Source organism: Artibeus jamaicensis, unplaced genomic scaffold, assembly GCF_021234435.1.
Source record: "Artibeus jamaicensis isolate MK-2021 breed Jamaican fruit bat unplaced genomic scaffold, CSHL_Jam_final contig_3152, whole genome shotgun sequence".
NCBI lineage: Eukaryota > Metazoa > Chordata > Mammalia > Chiroptera > Phyllostomidae > Artibeus > Artibeus jamaicensis.
This window is the reverse complement of record NW_026521729.1, coordinates 4,730,561-4,748,762: the sequence shown is the minus strand read 5'-3', so window position 1 is coordinate 4,748,762 and position 18,202 is coordinate 4,730,561. Positions and strand designations below refer to the sequence as shown.

The window sequence follows — 18,202 nt, the reverse complement described above, 5'->3', positions numbered from 1 at the left end:
GGTGAAACAAAAAACAGCAGAAACACTAAAAGGCCTCAAAATTGATGAGTCCAAAAACTGTTCTGAGCAGTGGGGAAAAAAGTCTTGACAGGTGTATTGCATCAAATGGAGCGTGCTTTGAAAGTGACTGAAGTTTAAATATGCAAGAATAAATATACAATGTCTTATAAATAAATTCCAGGTTTTTTGGGTCCCCCTTGTACACAGTTACTTCACATACTCCAGATGGGGGAAAGTCATATTTCATCTTTCCTCCAAAATGACATCTGTGATAACTCACATAACTCAATAAAATGTTACAGTCTCACGGTCTTTTTATCTAAATTCTCAGAATAAGTGAGACCTGTCTGACTCTAGTTAACGAATCGGAACTTGCAAAGAAGGAAGATGCCTTTTAGACAGAGCTTCACTTGAAGCCAAGTTTTCCTTCAATGCAAATATATTACTTGAGCCACAAGATAAAAAGTATATATATCCACAGATTTTTCTGATTGAGTCAAACATCTGTACTGTTTTCCTGGGAAAAAAAATGTGGCACTGTTTGCCCCAACAGTAACACTCTGACCAATAGTGAGATGAAAGTAATTTCCAGGGCAGCTTTTTCCAAATAAGACAAGTTCAACTTCATTCTCTATAAAATGACATTCAAATATCAACAACTTTCAGCATCTCTCTTGGATAAACTTCACTTGCTCTAATTGTCATTACCTGTTAAGAATGAACCAGAAATGAAGAATCTCACAGTTTAAATAAAAGCTCGGAATTAATTCTCTTGAAGAAACTTTTTTGCAGTTAGCTCAAAAGGGTTGGGAAAGGTGAAGAGATCACTTTCCCCCAAAGAGACGTAATCAACAGTAAAGTTAATCCTCCTTTCTCAGCTAAGCTGCTGCAAAGATAAACCGGGCTCCTTGTCTTTATATAAACCCCAGACCCTGGCTTAAAATGGAGCAAGCTTAGGAGTCACAGAAAAATTTCCCTGGAGACGAGACAATTTCAGACTGGCACCGAGGTATAAGTATTAAAGCCAGTGGAGGAAATGTGAGTGGAGAGAAAGGTGTCCATCCGAACTGGGTAACGGCCGTTTGTGACTCCGCTGTGCCTTGACAGCCCCTGAGTTTCTTTCTTCACTATTTTTGACCTACCTCGCTCAAGTCCATAGTGAGCAGGGACTGTGAGGGCATCTGCCTGCCCTGGGCCCAATGGGGAGCTGAGAGGATCCACCAGCAAATCCCTGCAGCCTGACCCTCCCCCCACCTTTCTCCTCTCGGGCATCTCCAGCTTCTTGCCTTCCATTTACTACTGAGAACACAGAAATGACGCTCCGAGTTCTGGCCTTGACTTGCTCCTCGGACACTCTGAGAAACCCCGGCTGTTCCTGCGTCTTCACCTTTCTGTGCACCTGGCCCCAAGTCTGTAGTTCCCCCACTCAACAATGAACTGAGTTCTCAACTCAAGTACAATAAGCACCTCAAATGCGACCCGTGCCTAACTCTTCCCGCTGGAGGAAAAATAACATTCCTGTGTTTCTGGGGTGGTCCTCCCATTTACTGATATTCATGTCAGCTCTCAAACTAAAGCCCAATTTATCTTCCACTTCCTCCCAACGCCAGAGGGTCACCAAACCCTGATGATCCTCCCTCTTGAAGGTCTCACTAATCTGGCCCCTCCTGTCCTCTCCTTCCTTTGCTAAAATGAAACACTTCATAAAAGTGTCTTCTCACTGGGCTCCTTTTCTCGGGTCCCCCCGCCCCCCCCCGTAATGCATCCCATACCTGGCCAGAGTTGCCTTTCCAAAGCATAGATTTGCTTGGGCCATCCCATCATGGAAGTAATTAATCAGCTCTCAACTACCAATGGGAGAAGGGCCGGTCCATTTCAGCCATTTCTTTCTGTAACTCCTCTCTTTCCTCCCCAACGTCAAACTGTTCACAACGCCCATAAATTCGACTGTACTTCCAGGACTCTGTCTACCAGGATGCCGGCCTCTCTCTTCTGCCTCACAAACTTTTATGTATCCTCTTTAGACCTAACTCAAATATCACCTCCCCGATAAAGCCGTGCTAAGATTGCTCTCCCAGGCAGAATGTCAGGATGCCAGATACATTGATTACACCACGCAGCGACCACAGCTCCTTATCACCACGCTCTTCACCCCCCAGTGGGGGGGTTCTGTGAGCAGTAACTCCCATCTAAGTCTTTACACCACCAGAACCAAGTGCAGTTCTGCACACAGTAGGTATACGGCACATAATTAACAAAGAAGGAATGAACAACTGTGGACCTAGAATAAATGACTCATAATACAGAACACTTTTCTAGGCATTCAGAAAAGTCATGCCTGCCACTCAATTGTATTTCGAACTATGTATATCTAAATAATCAATGCTTTTCCAAGCCATAAGCAAAGGTGTGAGACCCTTAGAACTTAATCAGTGGTAAACACCATTGAAGGTGCAAGGCTGTCCAATGGAGCAGCAGTTCAACCAGCTCACGGGAGGAAGCCCGTCCACGTGGCCATTAACTAGGACCCAGAGCGTGTGTAGGGTTCAGGTCGATCGCGGGCTCTCCCTTCACATGTTCAGAAAGAGTTACCCGACTTGCTCGATGCCTCACACCCAGCAGGAGAAGCCAGGTCTCCCAATTTTGGGCTGAATAAACATTACACAGAAAACAAGCAGAAGAGTGAAGAAAAAAAACTAATCGTCATAAATTAAGATGGTACTGCAAATCCATGAAGAGAAAGAAGATGAAACCATGAATGAAGGTCAAAGTCAGGAGCATGGGGTGGCCCTGAATTCTCTGGGTGGTTCCATCCTTAGCAGTGAACTTACTCTGCTGGGTTCATCACCATCCTCTTCGTTGATGGAGCTGGAAGGGGAGGGCGTCGCCGACTTGCTCGCTGGAGGTGAGGGAGACGTGTGGGGCAAACTGGCTCCTCCCAAGTTCAAGCCCAGCTGGGCGCTGAGCTGAGACTGGTTGATGGTGGTGAGCTGGGCAGGAGGCATGATGCCGGGGCGGGCAGCGTCGGTCATGTGGACGATGGACCTCATGATCAAGGAGGGGTCCTGGCGGTACTGGGACACCTGCGGGTGGCTCTGGTCCTGAAAAGGCAACAGCAACAAAGGGACACTCTGTTAGGTTCCCCACATGCCAGGGGATGACAGGGGTTAAGGGGGGTGAGAAGTGCGGACTTCTGACTGTAAAATCAAGAAGCCATTGGGACGAGAGGTGCAACACGGGCGTCACAGTGAACCGTACTGCAGAGCATGCGTGAAAGGTGCTGAGAGAGTGGACCCTGCGAGTACTCATCACAGAGAAAAAAACGTGTCACTGTGTATGGTGGCGGTGACTCATTCCCATGTCATAAAGTGACTCATGGTGGTGATCATTTTATAATATGTACAAATATCGAATCATTATGTTGTGCACCTGAAACTATTAGTAACGATAGGTCAATTATAACTCAATTTAAATCAATCAATGAGCTTCTGATGTTGACAGTCCCTCAGACGGATTTAACCTGTTGTGGTTTTGGCAGGTCTGACCTACGCTAGGACCATGATCTCTATTAATTTATTAACGATGAGGAGTCATGCTGCATGGGTAAAAGGTCAAAAGCACAAAGCCCCAATTATCCAGCCTAGTCTATTTCACTATAGAAGTGTCCCTGGGTGACTTTTAGAAAAAAGCTTAAAGAGAGTATTGGCAAAGGAAGGAGAAACTTCCCACCCTTGCTTCTTATCGAGGAAACCTATGACAAGGGGAGGGGCGAAGCAAGCAGAGGCCCCAACCACCGGGTCACCAGCAGCTTGCTGTCCTCCTCACCCACAGGTCTGGTCCTGACCCAGCTCTGCGAGGGGACACCCACGCTCCATCTTACCCTTCCCAGGAGGCCTCAGCCGTGGGGCTGCGCAGGCACACAGCACCGGCCGTTGGCTCGGGGAACCCTCTGTGCTCGCCCCTCTGCAGGGACCCAGAGAGTCCCTCCCATTCTGCATGACAATGTCCACAGCATCTGGAAACTGTTCGATGTCTTTAGGATTGGGAAGTCCTGGTTTTCATCTTAAACCTGCTTTGTTGTTGTTATTGTTCAACCCACCATGACTGAATGAACGAATGGATTTTTATAAATATGTATGAAGAAGCCCTGGCTGGTGTGGCTCAGTGCATTGAATGCTGGCCTGCAAACCAAAGGGTAGCTGGTTTGATTCCCAGTCAGGCACATGCCTGGGTTGCAGGCCAGGTGCCCAGTAGGGGTCGTGCGAGAGGCAACCACATATTGATATTTCTCTCCCTCATTCTCCCTCCATTCTTCTCTCTAAAAATAAATAAATAAAATCAAGAAAGAAAGAAAGAAAGGAAAGGAAAGGAAAGGAAAGGAAGGAAGGAAGGAAGGAAGGAAGGAAGGAAGGAAGGAAGGAAGGAAGGAAGGAAGGAAGGAAGGAAGGAAAGGGGAAAGAAGGAAGGAAGGAAGGAAGGAAGGAAGGAAGGAAGGAAGGAAGGAAGGAAGGAAGGAAGGAAGGAAGAAAGAAAGAAAGAAAGAAAGAAAGAAAGAAAGAAAGAAAGAAAGAAAGAAAGAAAGGGAAATATGTAGAAGAGGCCGGATCATCAGAATTCACTTCTCGGAAAGTTCCTGCCTCCTGTTTTTGGCAGCCATCTGAAAGGCTTCAGAGCTGCTATTTCTTTTTTTGTTTCTTTTTTAACTCCAAAGAATGAAAAAACGAAGACATGCTTTTTCAAATGACTTACTTTAAGGCTTGTCATTTAAAGTGAGTCTGTCATCGTATTGAAACCAAATTCTCTTGACTCACAGTGACCCAGAATCTAATTTTGTACTCAAGCCCATGGATTCCTAACAGGTCCTCTTTAGAGTCTTCCTGAAAAGGCTGGGTTGTGCCCTTGAAAGAAACAGATGAATTGTAAATAACTAAGTTGGGACATTCATTGTGATGATATTGAGCATACAAATGCCACTAAGCAAAAACCCATAGCTGTCAACAGGAAGCCAGTTGAATAATTATGATCTACCACGCTACACAATACCAGGAAGCTTTTTGAAATTATGGATTAGATTTACATGTATTGACCTAAGACAGGGCGTCTTAACCTTGACTCTTAACCTATGGAACCAGAGACGCCTTTGTCATGGGGGCTGTCCTTTGCATCTAGGCCTTTTGTAGGAAGCCGGGCTGGCCTCTACTTCCTGATAGTAATGTCCCCCCTCTCCCCTCCAGTCATGAAAACAGTGCCACCCCCGCCCAGCGGGGCAAAACTGCTCTTAGTAGAGAACCACTGACCCAAAGTGATAGCCCAGAGACACTAAGTGAAACGGCAAGTCGCAAAATATTTAGAGCACAGACCCTCTTTGTTTAGTAAGGAAAAAGTGTGTGTCCAAACTCTTAGCAATGGTTACATTACAAGGAGTAGGGCTGGAGGAGGAAGGAGGGGGAGCATCTTAATTTTTCCACTTATAAAAAAAACACAAAGCAAAATACATAAACTAAAATAATCTGGAAATCTAAAACGGAAACCCACAAGTAGTTACAACCGTCTGTGGCTAGGGTTGAATAGCAAAAGTGCAAATGCCCCACTTCTTAGTAATTTCGGAGTTGCCAATGCCCCGTGGAACCCTAGAGAAGTGTGTCACCTCTGCCAGAACAACCCCCCTCTCCTGGTCTCACCAACAACACTCTCTCCCACACTTCTTAGCAGATTGCATTCCACTGGCCCACGTCCCACCGCAGACTCATATCACAAAAGTGGGTTTTCCGTTCCCCATTTGCCCTCATGTTTTGTTAGCATCCTACAACACATTCAGCCATTTCTCTTCAAAACACATGAGCTGTGTGTCCTCTCCTCCACGTTCTTTTCAAGTTCCCCCTTTGCTCGCTTATGTCCCTTCTATCCCCCAATTCCTGGGCATTAAAAGCTATCTCCTTCTTACTTTTTACTCTCCTTATCCATCTTGTAAAGTGCTCTTTAAAAGTCCTTTCAGACTTTTAAAATATCTACAATTTCCAGAGTCCATTTACATTAAGTATTTAGTTCGGACTATGTAACGACACACTGGCGAATGGGCCTGGCCATCCAGTATGAAACTATGGTTTACGCAGTGTTCTCATGAACAGGAGAGTTACTTTGTTCTCTTGGCCCTAATGCTTATGAAACCCCACCACATACAGACGCTTGATTGACTCACTCCACACCCAAGGCGTTAGAGATGGATCTGGGAAAATGTCTCTTCAAAGATTCAAGTTCCTTTAGGATAACCAATTATTCCCCAAATTGGGGAATTTGGTAGTGCTTAACAGGGCCAATCATTTTCCATAAAAAAGCAACCTTTAAGAGATGTCTCCTTTGATTTTAGGATTTCCAGTTAAAAGGAGAAAGATATTGGCTCTGTCTAAAGATATTTATTGTGCACCTACTATGTGCCAGGTGACAGGACCCAATATATCGACGCTCCTATCTTTGCAAATTATCTTGTCATTCTTTTAACGTTACTCTAATTCAATGTAATTTAGAATTGACTAATACATTTACTATGACAATGTGAAGGCAAGAATAACTCAGACATATTCCTTCCAAATAGCTCACAATTTCTTCCACTAGTAATCACATGACAAGGAAACGTGTACCATAGGTTCATTCATTCTTAGGATAGAAGCTAAGAAACGTCATGGCTGTTCATAAATCATTTTCAGTTATTAAAATTAAATCTTGAAATATCACCAATGGTCACTGAAAGGCAAAGCCACTGTTGAGTTACTGAGAGGTTGCGGCCATCCTACCCAACAAGGGTCGGATGCCGGTAGCTTTTTTGACCCATTTCCCAATTACGCTTCATATGTAGGGTTCGGGTGCATGGTTTTCTAAATTGTTCATTGCTTGGGAACACCCTCTCCTCTCCTCCTGGTCTCACTCTGTTCTCTAACTGACAATATCAGGTAAGAGTTTCTCGATAGCCACAGTATTGACAGTTTGGTCTGGATAATTCTTTGTTGGGGGGAGGGGCTTCCTTAGCACCTCTGACCTTACCTGCTAGATGCCAGGCGCCTCCCCTCCCACACCAGACTGTGACAACCGCAGTGTGTCCTGACAGTGGCAAGTGTCTCCTGGGGGTGGGGGAACTTTCCCTCCTTTGCAAACTAGTTCGCTGGACAAATGCAAAGGAAACCATCTTTCAGAGTGAGGGGTAAGGGGAAGTAAGAAGGGGAGAACACACCCAAAGCCTGTATCTTGTCTACATAAATGGAAAACCTGTGCATGAACGAGATTCAAATTGTGACAAATACTGTGAAGCAAATAAATAGGTTATTCAAAAATAGATATGAAGCTTTCTCAGAGATGACATTTGCGCTGCTATCCAAAGGATGAGGAGGGGCCAGCTGTGAGAGGAGGCGGGGCCAGACGTGAAAGGAGGCAGGGCCAGCTGTGAGAGGAGGAGCGAGTTCCAGGTGGAGTGAACAGCATGTGCTAAGTCTGAGGCAGGAGAAATGGAAGGGGGCCAGTACCGCTGGGCGCAGGGCAGGCAGTGTGGTTGGAGAGGTGGGGCTGGGCCAGATCGCACACAGTGGGGAAGTCAGGGGGGGCTCCCCCAAGGAGCTGACCCACACACGGAGCTAAGGTGCAAAGGGACAGAAGCTAACGGAGCCAGAAAAGAGGAAAGAGGCTCTGAGGTAGAGAAGCACAAGTAGGAAGGCCCAGGAATAAGGAAGTGCATCGTGGGTAATAGATCAGAGGCAGTGCTACAGGAGGCCCCAGAAAGCAGGACTGGCTCTGACGCCAGAGAGGCCAGTAATGACCACCCAGCGACGGTCCCTACAGCCCGTCCTTGGAAGTCTGGGTTTTGTTCAGCGTTGAAGGCTGCCTCTGAAGGCCGAAAGGCTTGGTCTCTATCCACTGCCGTTACTCATTTCAACCAACACAGACCAGAACTCATGGGCAACCCATCTACATCGGCAGTACACAACTGAATTTATAAATAATACAGGTGCAAATGTAAACATAGACGCGTAGCCTAACATCTCAACCTATGTTCTGGAGAGCACCCAAGGATTAATATTTGCAGTCAGAGAAGGTCATCAGCGTGGGAAGGTCGTGCACTCCTAATAAGAAGTGCATTCGTTTTCTTCTATTTGCCTATGAGTACAATTCAACAAGGCCCTAGTGGTTTGTGCATTGCTTGGTGGGGGGCTGTTCAGCTGAGGCTTCCTTCTCTCTCCACCTGATGAAAGAGCCTCTCTCTCTCTCTTTTAAAACAGGAAACCAAAGGATGGATACTTCTGATAGTGGTCCTTCATTTTCTTAAGTTGCCCAGAACCCAGTCTATGACTGAACATCAGTCATGTGAGTGAGCTGTTCAAGTCAGAATCTTTCTATATTCAAAAGGAAACTTCAGCTCACTTGTGTAAATAAAAAAACAGGGTCACCAGTGATTAATGGGAGGTCAAAGAAATATCAAGGGGGGAAATAATACCGTTAAATACAAGGCCCTGCCCTCGGCTCTGGGCTGGAGTTTTACTTTGTCTTTTATTATTATTATTATTATTATTATTATTATTATTTATTTTTAAGATTTTATTTATTCATTTTTAGAGAGTGGGGAAGCGAAGGAGCGAAATATCAATGTGTGGTTGCCTCTCACACATCCCAAACTGGGGACCTGGCCCACAACCCAGGCATGTGCCCTTACTGGGAATTGAACTGGTGATCCTTTGGTTCGCAGCCTGTGCTCAACCCACTGAGCTATACCAGCCAGGGCACTTTGTCTTATTTAAAAAGAACAAAAGAGGGGTGTGAAGGCCTGATCAGCCCCACACTGGGGCTTCCTCCTGGACTTCATCAAAGCTGAAAGAAAACCAAAAGATGAAAACAGTCCTTACTGGTGTCAATCACGGTGGCACTACCATGTCCACACTTTGTATGAGATATGGGGGGCCTGGGGGTGAGCTGGGGGATGGGTACAGTTTGCCCCTATTTCCTAAACCAAGAAAACGCAGCCTCCTGTATAGAGTCAAACCTTTCTCACTCATTCTTTCAGGCCACCGCCTCCATGCAGTCCTCCCTCCACCGCTGGCAACCCCTGTACTTCCTGCAAGATACAGGCTTTCAAATTTATTTATTTAGTCTTAAATATCACCCATTATTGTGCCGTATCATCTATTTTGGCTCATTACGATGGTGCTTACTTCTGTCTGGGTTCATTTCATCATTAAAAAATGTTTATAATCTAATATACAAATGTGTCTTAATGTATGTTCCACATACTTTTACAAATAGTGATCCAATTTAGGTTTTCATAATAGAGGATAATATGTAATTAAGAAGCAAATAACTCAAACATATTAGAGTGTGACTAAATACATTTACAGTGGGCTAGTTTTTAAATCAATACTTCTTGAGAAATGAAGTAATTAGACAATTATCAGTACAAATAAAATGCTTTCTATTAAAAAATACCAGAGGACTACAGATATGCACGTCAAGCCAGTAATTTTATGCTCAATTATTTAGTTCTGTCCAAGAGCAATGTTAAAATTTTATTTCCAAATTAACAATCACTAGTTACGCAAAAGTACTGTATTCCTAACCCCAATAGACCTTGAGACAAATAGCTATGCCAAATGTATACCAATGATAATTACAGACCTACATACCCCAAAGTGCACCTTCCTCGAAATATCTGCGCTGAAATAGATCATTTTTACCTAATAACTACTCTCAGGGTTATAATCAAGCATACCTCCACACGGACGTTCCATGAAAAACAGCCTTCCCGAAAGTTAATTAATAGTTTCTTAACAAAATAAAATTTTCAAGAGTTTATCATAAAGCACTTAATGGTATTTTACTCATATACCCTGTAACTCCTTTGTTTTAACAAGAAGCCAGCTCCATGCTTATTATTTTCTTCGGTCCTAAATTAAAATTTCATAAAGAGGAATTCCATTTTTACAGCTGTTTATACTTGAAAGCCCTGCCCCTCTGGTTTTATTTAGCAGTCAAGGTATGCTCTTCACAACCAATTAAATATTCTTTTCATTGCCCTTGCATTCATTCATGTACCCAACCGATGAAATATTTATTGAGAACGCAGTGTCTCCCAACCCAGCCACTCTTCCAGGTCAGGTCTGAGGATGACAAGACGGGGAGATGGGACAGGGACAGGGCACACAAAGGGGCCCATTCCGCAGGGTGACAAGGGCTGCAAACCAAAGAAAATGGGGCAAAGGTGCGGCCAGTGACTGTCATCCCTCTGAAGACACGTTGGAGTCACCACGTCAGTTTTATTCGGGAATCTGAGTGGCATCAAATGGTGTCTGTCCTGTTCCCGAACCTCCAGGAAGCACTGACGACACTACCGTACAGTAGATAACCGTAGGCTGCGTGGTAAAAACCAGATACAGGGAAATAAATCATGGACTCGCTTCTGTACAGCCCTTGTCCTTGGACGTTGCACATCAAGCGAGTCATCACGTGTCACTTCCCAACAGCTAATAGGGTTTCACGGGACTCTGGAACCCCCCGCTCCCCCAACAGATGGCCCCTAAGTTAACTCAGCCTTAAACACGGCACTCATGTGTTCAGGGTCAGCAGGCCAAGAATGAAGACTATTTATTTCAAGCTATATATGGCAGAAGGTTATTTGGCCTACAGTCAAAGAAGAGAGGTGGCTCGTGCCCTGGCCGAGTGGCTCAGTGGGTTGGAGCATCATGTTGTGTACACCCAAATGTTACGGGTTTGATTCCCAGATGTGGCACGTGCCTGGGTGGTGGGGTCGGGGGTGGGCAGCAACCAGTGACTGTCTCTCTCTCTCTCTCTCTCTCAAATCAATAAACATATCCTCAGGCAAGGATTTTTTTTTTCTTTAAAGGGTACTTTGTACAAATGTCTGTGGCCCTGGGCTTCTAAAGTAGCCATCAGATTCTTTGACTTTTTGTAGTACATGAAAGAGACACTGGTAATCAAGAAAACAATTTTAGGCCCTGGCCAAAGAGCTCAGTTGGTTAGATCATATCATCCTGATATGCCAAGGCTGCAGGTTCAATCCCCAGTCACGGCACATACAAGAATCACCAATGAAAGCATAAATAATTGGAGCAATATATCAATGCGTCTGTCCATCTCTCTCCCTCTCCCTTCCTTTCTAAAGTCAATAAATATTTAAGCTATTTTTGAAATTAAAAAAATGTACACATAGCATAATCAGTCTCTAATTATTAGAAATATATAGCACTTAGTAGGTACTCAGTAAATATCTTGGCCTATATTTTTCAATTTTATCATTTAGACTCTGAACAGCTAGGTCGTAGTCCGCCCATGCTGAGTTTTTTGCTCATGTCAGTCACGCCTTTTCTACTGTTCACTTATAATAAAAGTATTTTGATCATAACTTGACCACAAATAAACATTACCGAAGTAATCATTCCATCTGCATGAGACTTCTGGTGCCCCCAACGGCTAAGGGACTACCGTGCGGGACTTACTTCTGCAGACTCCACCAACGATGGCAGCGAACACGTTCATAATAATAAGGGCTTGTTTTAATAGAACGTTCCACGCATTAAACACATTAATGACCCATGAAATAACTGTTTTATCTGTAACACATTAAGCAACATTACTAAAACAAGGTATTAATTGAGTCTGCTATTTCTCTTAAAGCAACATTTTTAGTATAAAAATGGCATGCTGTTTTGTCAAAACAAAAAGAAGTCACCTTCAAAATGAGAGCCACACCAAATGATTTTATGCAACACAAAAATTTGTCACCTAAGCCTGACATTTTAGATGTCTTGTTTTTATATATCTCTATTTTCTTCTGGTCATCAGAAATGTTTTACGAACATTTCTGAGTGTCTTACCAATGTTTTAAAAGCTTAGAGTTTTCTTCTCTGCCTACTTATCTTCTGTGGGACTTTTCTCTCTCTTTTTCTTTTTCCTTAACAGGTACAAAGGTGACTGTCCTCCAATATCCCTCCCTCACTTCCATTTTTTTTCAATTTTCTAACACTATGTTTGAAACACTACGAGATCAGCGGTGTGGCTTTTGCTACACATGCGTGCTATCACAATGAAATCCAAAGCAGTATCAAACAAAAAGTCAATCTCCTAAACACAACCTACAATGTGGGAAGAAAAAGTACATGAATTATCAGTGTGTTTTATAAATTCTCTTTTGGGGGGAGCACACAAAATATCAGACTAGAGACAATTATTTTACTGTCTGTTTCTTGGCTATCAAAGAAAATTTTGAAATTCATCAAAGCTAACCTTCTGTTATGTACAACAGGCTAAGCTGAAAAGAATGTTAACAAGTTCAATTTTCATTCAATCAGCACTACTGCTCTCTGAAATGTTTCATTGCAGGAAAGAAATAAAAATAATCTATATGGTAATTATGAGGATGAATCCCCCAGTAACTTTCAGCTACATGAAAGGTCAGTTCTATTCAAGGTATTTTATCAGTCCCCCGCACATACTGCTGTCCTGTCATTTTAAATCTGAACAGCATTTTATTTTCCCATTTACAGCTACCTGCAGAATTAAGTACTTAAGCCAAATAAGGGAAGAAAAAAAAAAAGAATGTTGAATGCTGGCAAAGGCTATAATAGCATAGAGATAAATCGTTCAGCTGCTCTCTCTCAAGCCTCTAGGGCTGGCTGTACGTAGATTTTTCTTCTCCTGGTGCACTGTGGGTATTCAAAACTTGTTCAACATGATTTCATTTCATTTCAGGCACTGCCTGAGAAAACTAAATTACAGAATCAATCATACAGAAGGTCAGAGTGAGACTTCATTACAAGTATTGCATGCTTGCATGAATATCTTTCATTTATGACTGACCCAATATGTCACAATAGCTGTCTAGTAAAAATAATCCACTTTCTGAAATTGATGTACTACTGATGTCAGTGCTACTCAGCAGGCTGGGCAGATTACAGAGAGGTGTTAAAAAAAAAAGCCTTTGGCTTGCTTGTTGTAGATTTTTTGGATTGCAATCTTTTGGAGATTACAATAATTTCCAGATGATCAACTGAACTGACAATAATGCATAGAGGTAAGGAATTTTTGTAACCAAGATATACTGTTGATTTCCACTTGCCGACCACAGACCGCTTTCAAATTCTCGTATCCACGACAAGCAACTGCAGGCTTTTCTTTTAAGTCACAAATGCATCCATCGACTCGTAGTTTTCCAACAAGTCCTTTTTGAACACCGGAGTATGATTTGCATATTTTGAAATGTGAATGCTAAACATGTTGTGGAGTCATGTTTTACAGTTTTAATATTTTTATTTTACTGTATTTTATTTTTTAAATGTGTATTGAATTTTGAGGGTGATACCGGTTAATAAAATTATAGAGGTACGATTCTATAATACATCATATGTATAATATATTGTGTTGACCACCCTGAGTCTCCTTCTATCACCACTTTTCCCCCCTTTTATCCTCTTTTGCCTCCCCCCACAGGCGCCCCCCTTTCCCTCTGATAATCGCCACACTGTTGTCGGTGTCCAGGAGTTTTGGGGTTTTTTTTCTGCTTAATCTCTTCACCTTTTTCTCCGAGCCCTCTGGCCCCCTCCCCGCTGACAGCTGTCAGTCTGCTCTGTGTATCTGTGAGGCTGTTGCCTTGGACTCCTTTTAATCCCTTTTTGCTCCCGCTCTGTTTTTTAAATATAATGGCATACATTTAAGGAAGATAAACATGTTGTGCTTGTGGCCAACAAAAATGCAGCTAATCAGCAACGTGACAAGCTGTCACTCTTCCTAAAGGAAAACCAAGGAGGCTCTGAAGAAAAGCTGGTTTTAATACAACATGAACAAGCTGGCTTTTCTTGTGTGATGGTCTTAATTCACCATAGCAATCCTCAACCGACAGCCATATTCATTTGGATAATACAACTTCTTGCTTGCAGAAGGTCCGAAATATCCATGCACGGGCCGAAGCCGAATGCATGGGGTATAGAGTATTATTTGTTATTTTTCCAGTGACCTTCCTGAGGGAGACCTCAGAGGAGCTGCCGGGGTGCATAAGGAAGGAGCCGGCTGACTCGGTACCCGGAGGGAGCCGGAGAGAACCTTGACACAGCCTATTTTTAACCAGGCCTCTGGCGATTCTGAATTCAAGTTTATAGGTGAACATGTCAAGTAGTACAGAGAACAAAGCCAACGACACATTGTATTCATCATCCTTCTGTCCTGGTACATTTTATTTTCCCCAACATTTGTGATTTAAAACCCCATGACATTTCTTCAAGGTGGACTTCGACTAGAATGTTCAACAAGATTAGTTTGTTTCAAGCCAAAATAAATATCATTCAGCCAAACTTTAGAAAGGCACCAATATATGTGATGTGGTCCGGGGAAGTACCCTGACAACCGCCTGCCCTTAGCTAATGTACTTATACTTTTAAAAATCAATGAAATAATTCAACTGCTGTAGTGATTAGCGATACATTATGAAAGCAGCATTAAAAATTGAGTCCTCTCTCCTAATGCCAGTCCGTGAAAGCATTGTTCTTTAAGTGTATGTGAATATCATAATTATTTTATGATTCCATCTTCAGTTCTTTCCAGTGTAGTAAATTCAATTGACCATGAAATGAAATTTCATAGTCAAAATGCCTCCTTTACACTTTTTTATAGCAGCAATAACAGTTTTATGGCTCTAAGGGAAAGTAATTCATCAGATGTTTAACTTAAAGGCAGATTCCTATATTATTAATAAATATTTACCAATGTAATAAAGTATACATTTGAGCATGCATTATAAGGTCTTTTTAACTATTTCTGCAACATTAATGAGCCCAGCTGGGCATCTATGAATGGTGGTGAACCCTGTAACTCTCTTGGTGACTAAACACCCTTTTTATTTTTATCATTTTCCAGGCACAACATTGCAAGACTGATTGGAGAGGAAGAGAGACAGAATCCTTCTTTCTAGTGTCGAAGGGACAAAAATGTAAGCGAGTCCATGGGAAACAATTATTTGTCATGGCAAGGAACAGCTCTGAACACTTGAAGGCTTTTCCCGACTGTTGGCTGCATTCTTTTCCCACAAAAAAAGTAAAAATCAAAACCCTGATGTTCAGCTCAAACACAAAAGATCACAGGCAAAGAAAATCATGTTGCCGCAATCCTATTTGGGAAAGTAATCTTATATTTCAGAGAGCATGCGGCAATCTCCGAGCGCTAATCCACTACACGTTTTGCAATTGTCTACTGTTATCCGGGGAATTAACAATGAAACCAGTAGACACCACTGGCGTGGTCTTGATGTGCAGAGAAATATGTAAACAAGCAATGGGATTTGTTTTTTTGTTATACCAACACATCTGTTTCATTTTACTGGGGTTAAAAAAAAAAGTCTTGTAAACTATTGATCTTGTTTTAAAATCTCTGCTCAGTACCTCACCTGGATAGACACAAATGCTTTATATACGATAGTGAAAAACAAAACAAAACAAAAATCCCAGCAGAAGAGTGAAAATACTTAAACAGATTTACTCTGGTGGCTGCTGACTATAATTGCTCACTAAGAAAAACAGACAAAATGATTGCATTAGTAATCCTGGCTCTCTGGAGTGCCTTATTCAATGTTTGTGACAATAAATAACACAATTAGGTGTATTTCACACAATAACTGAATCGGTATTTTCCTCTGCTGGCTGTAAGTGACTATTCTTCTCCTCTTCTCCTATCACAGTTTGGTGTTTCATTTGAGGTAGGAGCATACTGTGTATCAGAAACATTATGTTATAATCCACCCGATGCAATACCTAGGCCCCTGACAAGGGCAACCATTTCTAAACTCTCACCCGGGCAACCTTTCAACTCAAGAGCACCACTTTCTGAACCAAAGGCAAGGGAAGGTTGGGTGCTTCCAAACCCATGAATCTGACCTTTTGAAAAATCATTTCCCACAGGAAAGATCTGGTTGGGTCATCCTCTTGCATGTGACCGTCAACCAACCCAACGTCCTCTTGTCCAACACCAGGGATTGATCTGGTACCGGGTGTGCAGGGCACTAGGAGGAACCACGTGTGCCCCGGCAGACAGGCATGAGCATGTGTCAGAACGGGAACCCTTAGATCTTTAGCATGAGAAGTACCCAGGACAGAAAAACGTTCAAGCAAACAACCAGCTGCCTACCATGTGCAAGCCACTGCTATGGAGCGTGCCATCTGGTTCCACGAGGTTTCTGGAGATTGTAATGGATGGAAGATCCAGGCTCTGAGGGGGAAACTGGGGTGTGAACTCACTGCCCTGCGAGGGCAAGGGGTCGCTGAGGCCTTGAAAGGGGAGGAGCACATCTGGAATGCCCAGGGCAGGGTCTGACTCCGGAGGAGGCGTGATCGGGGGGATTTCGAACTCCTCGTCCCCGAGGCTGGGCGTATGGAACGTCTGCTGAAAGGAAAGAAAATACGGATAATTTTTGTACTCTGCTCCTGTACCGTCCTTTTCCCCGGAAGGAAAAAGATCTTGCATGAAAACGCTACATAGCTAGGCCAAATATTTATTTCTCAAATGAAAACATCTTAAACACAGATTGCCATATATAAAGTTTTTTGCCGATCATTCTGATTAAAGATTTAAGTCTCATTATCATATGGTTTTAAAGGCGTATCAGTATTAATAGTTTTTTAATGCGGACTTAATTAGCAACATCTGTCTTTGTTGTTAGTTGGAGCACCAGCAACATTAGATTTGGCTATATAACAAATTGCCGCTTTATTGATATGTTAGCGAAACGGCTCAAGCCGCCTGCATTGCCCACATGCTTCATAAAACGCTGACGCTTCCGTGGTGCGCACGCACATTAATCCAGAAGCGAACATTACACGTATTTACTTGCTGTCACAACATAGAAAACTCGTCATATTCAATTTGTGGTTTGCTCTTCCCATTTCCTTATTGACATATTCCCAAGCGTAAGGCATGCTTCTGCGGAAATCGTTACCGTCTACAAACGCGACATTTTCTACAAGGCCTATCATCAGACATCTATTAAAAGGTTCCAGTGCTTTTATGTAAACTGTAAGAAGAGTTATTGCCTTTTACGTGAAGATTTTGATATGTGTTTATCAGAGCACTTGCTGCCAGTCTGCGACTTCTAAATGCGACCTGGAGGAGGAACATCAGAGGTAGACTGAGAGATACATCTGAACTCCATGGAGGCGGCTCACTTAGACAGGCGTTACCTCTCAAGACCTAAGAGTAAATAACGCACTGCTTCCTTCATCGCCATGATTCTTGAAGACAATGTTACGAAATTTGGCATTGTGACGTAAATCGGGACTTTTTGCTCCACTCTGCCAACCTCTAGTTCTTAAACTAGAACTTGGATTTGGGGGTAGGGGTGGGGGTGGTCAAGGCCTACAATATTATTTTTGGTAGAGTGAAGAGCTTGGGTTGGGGGGGCACTCATATTTTTTATTCTTAGCTCAGAGGGTCAAATGTACAGTTCATGTATTATTAATAACATTTTTGAAGAATGAATTGGTGCAAGATCATTTGAATCTGCTGTAATTGGTCAAGAGAACTCATTTAGAGCTGAAACCCCTCATTGTTCAAACTACGAACTGATGATATCATTGAACGAGCACTTGAGAGAAAGCAGAAACACACTGAAGGGAGAGAATGCACTTCCCACATACAGACCCTGTCCTCGGTCACTGTTTTATCTCACTGGATATAAAAAGGTCCTAAGCCACGATGGACAATCGAACAGCTTGAGGTCCTTAGCAGATTACATATACGGAAACCATTACAGCTGAGTAAACATGTGTGAAAGCCAGAAAGGAATATTAGATCTTCTGACATCTTTATTCTAATAATGAGCCCCCAAAGGTGTTGCTTTCTTACTACGGTACCCCGAGTTCCCAAACACAAAGGGACGCATTGGCGGCAAGCGTGGTTGGCTAATGAACATAACCCGGTGACTGCATTTGCTGCTATTTTGGCACTAATGCGGTCTAGTAACAGATGCAGCTGTAATTTGTGACTCATTTGCTACCCCATTACTGCTTAATGAAATCTAACATATCACATTAACAATACGGATAAACACTCATTCTTGATATGTGGCATTTGGCTGTTTTCATTACCACTGTAATTAACACTTGAAATATTATTTCAATAAATATTTAAAGTACTTTAGAAATGGTCAGGGTAAGCATGACACAGACCGAAC

The 18,202-nt window shown here is 42.8% G+C and overlaps 1 protein-coding gene across 2 annotated transcripts in view; it reads right to left on the bottom strand.

Moving 5' to 3' along the window:
- TOX3 (TOX high mobility group box family member 3) overlaps positions 1-18,202 on the bottom strand; it is a 98,853-nt gene that overhangs the window by 9,185 nt on the left and 71,466 nt on the right. The window contains exons 3-4 of one of the 2 annotated variants that reach the window (XM_037141564.2): positions 16,162-16,416; positions 2,832-3,101 (exon numbers count right to left, since the gene is read on the bottom strand). In XM_037141564.2, the coding sequence (XP_036997459.1) occupies positions 2,832-3,101; positions 16,162-16,416 (525 nt within the window). The remainder of the gene's footprint in view (positions 1-2,831; positions 3,102-16,161; positions 16,417-18,202) is intronic. The other variant, XM_037141565.2, reaches the window with a different exon arrangement.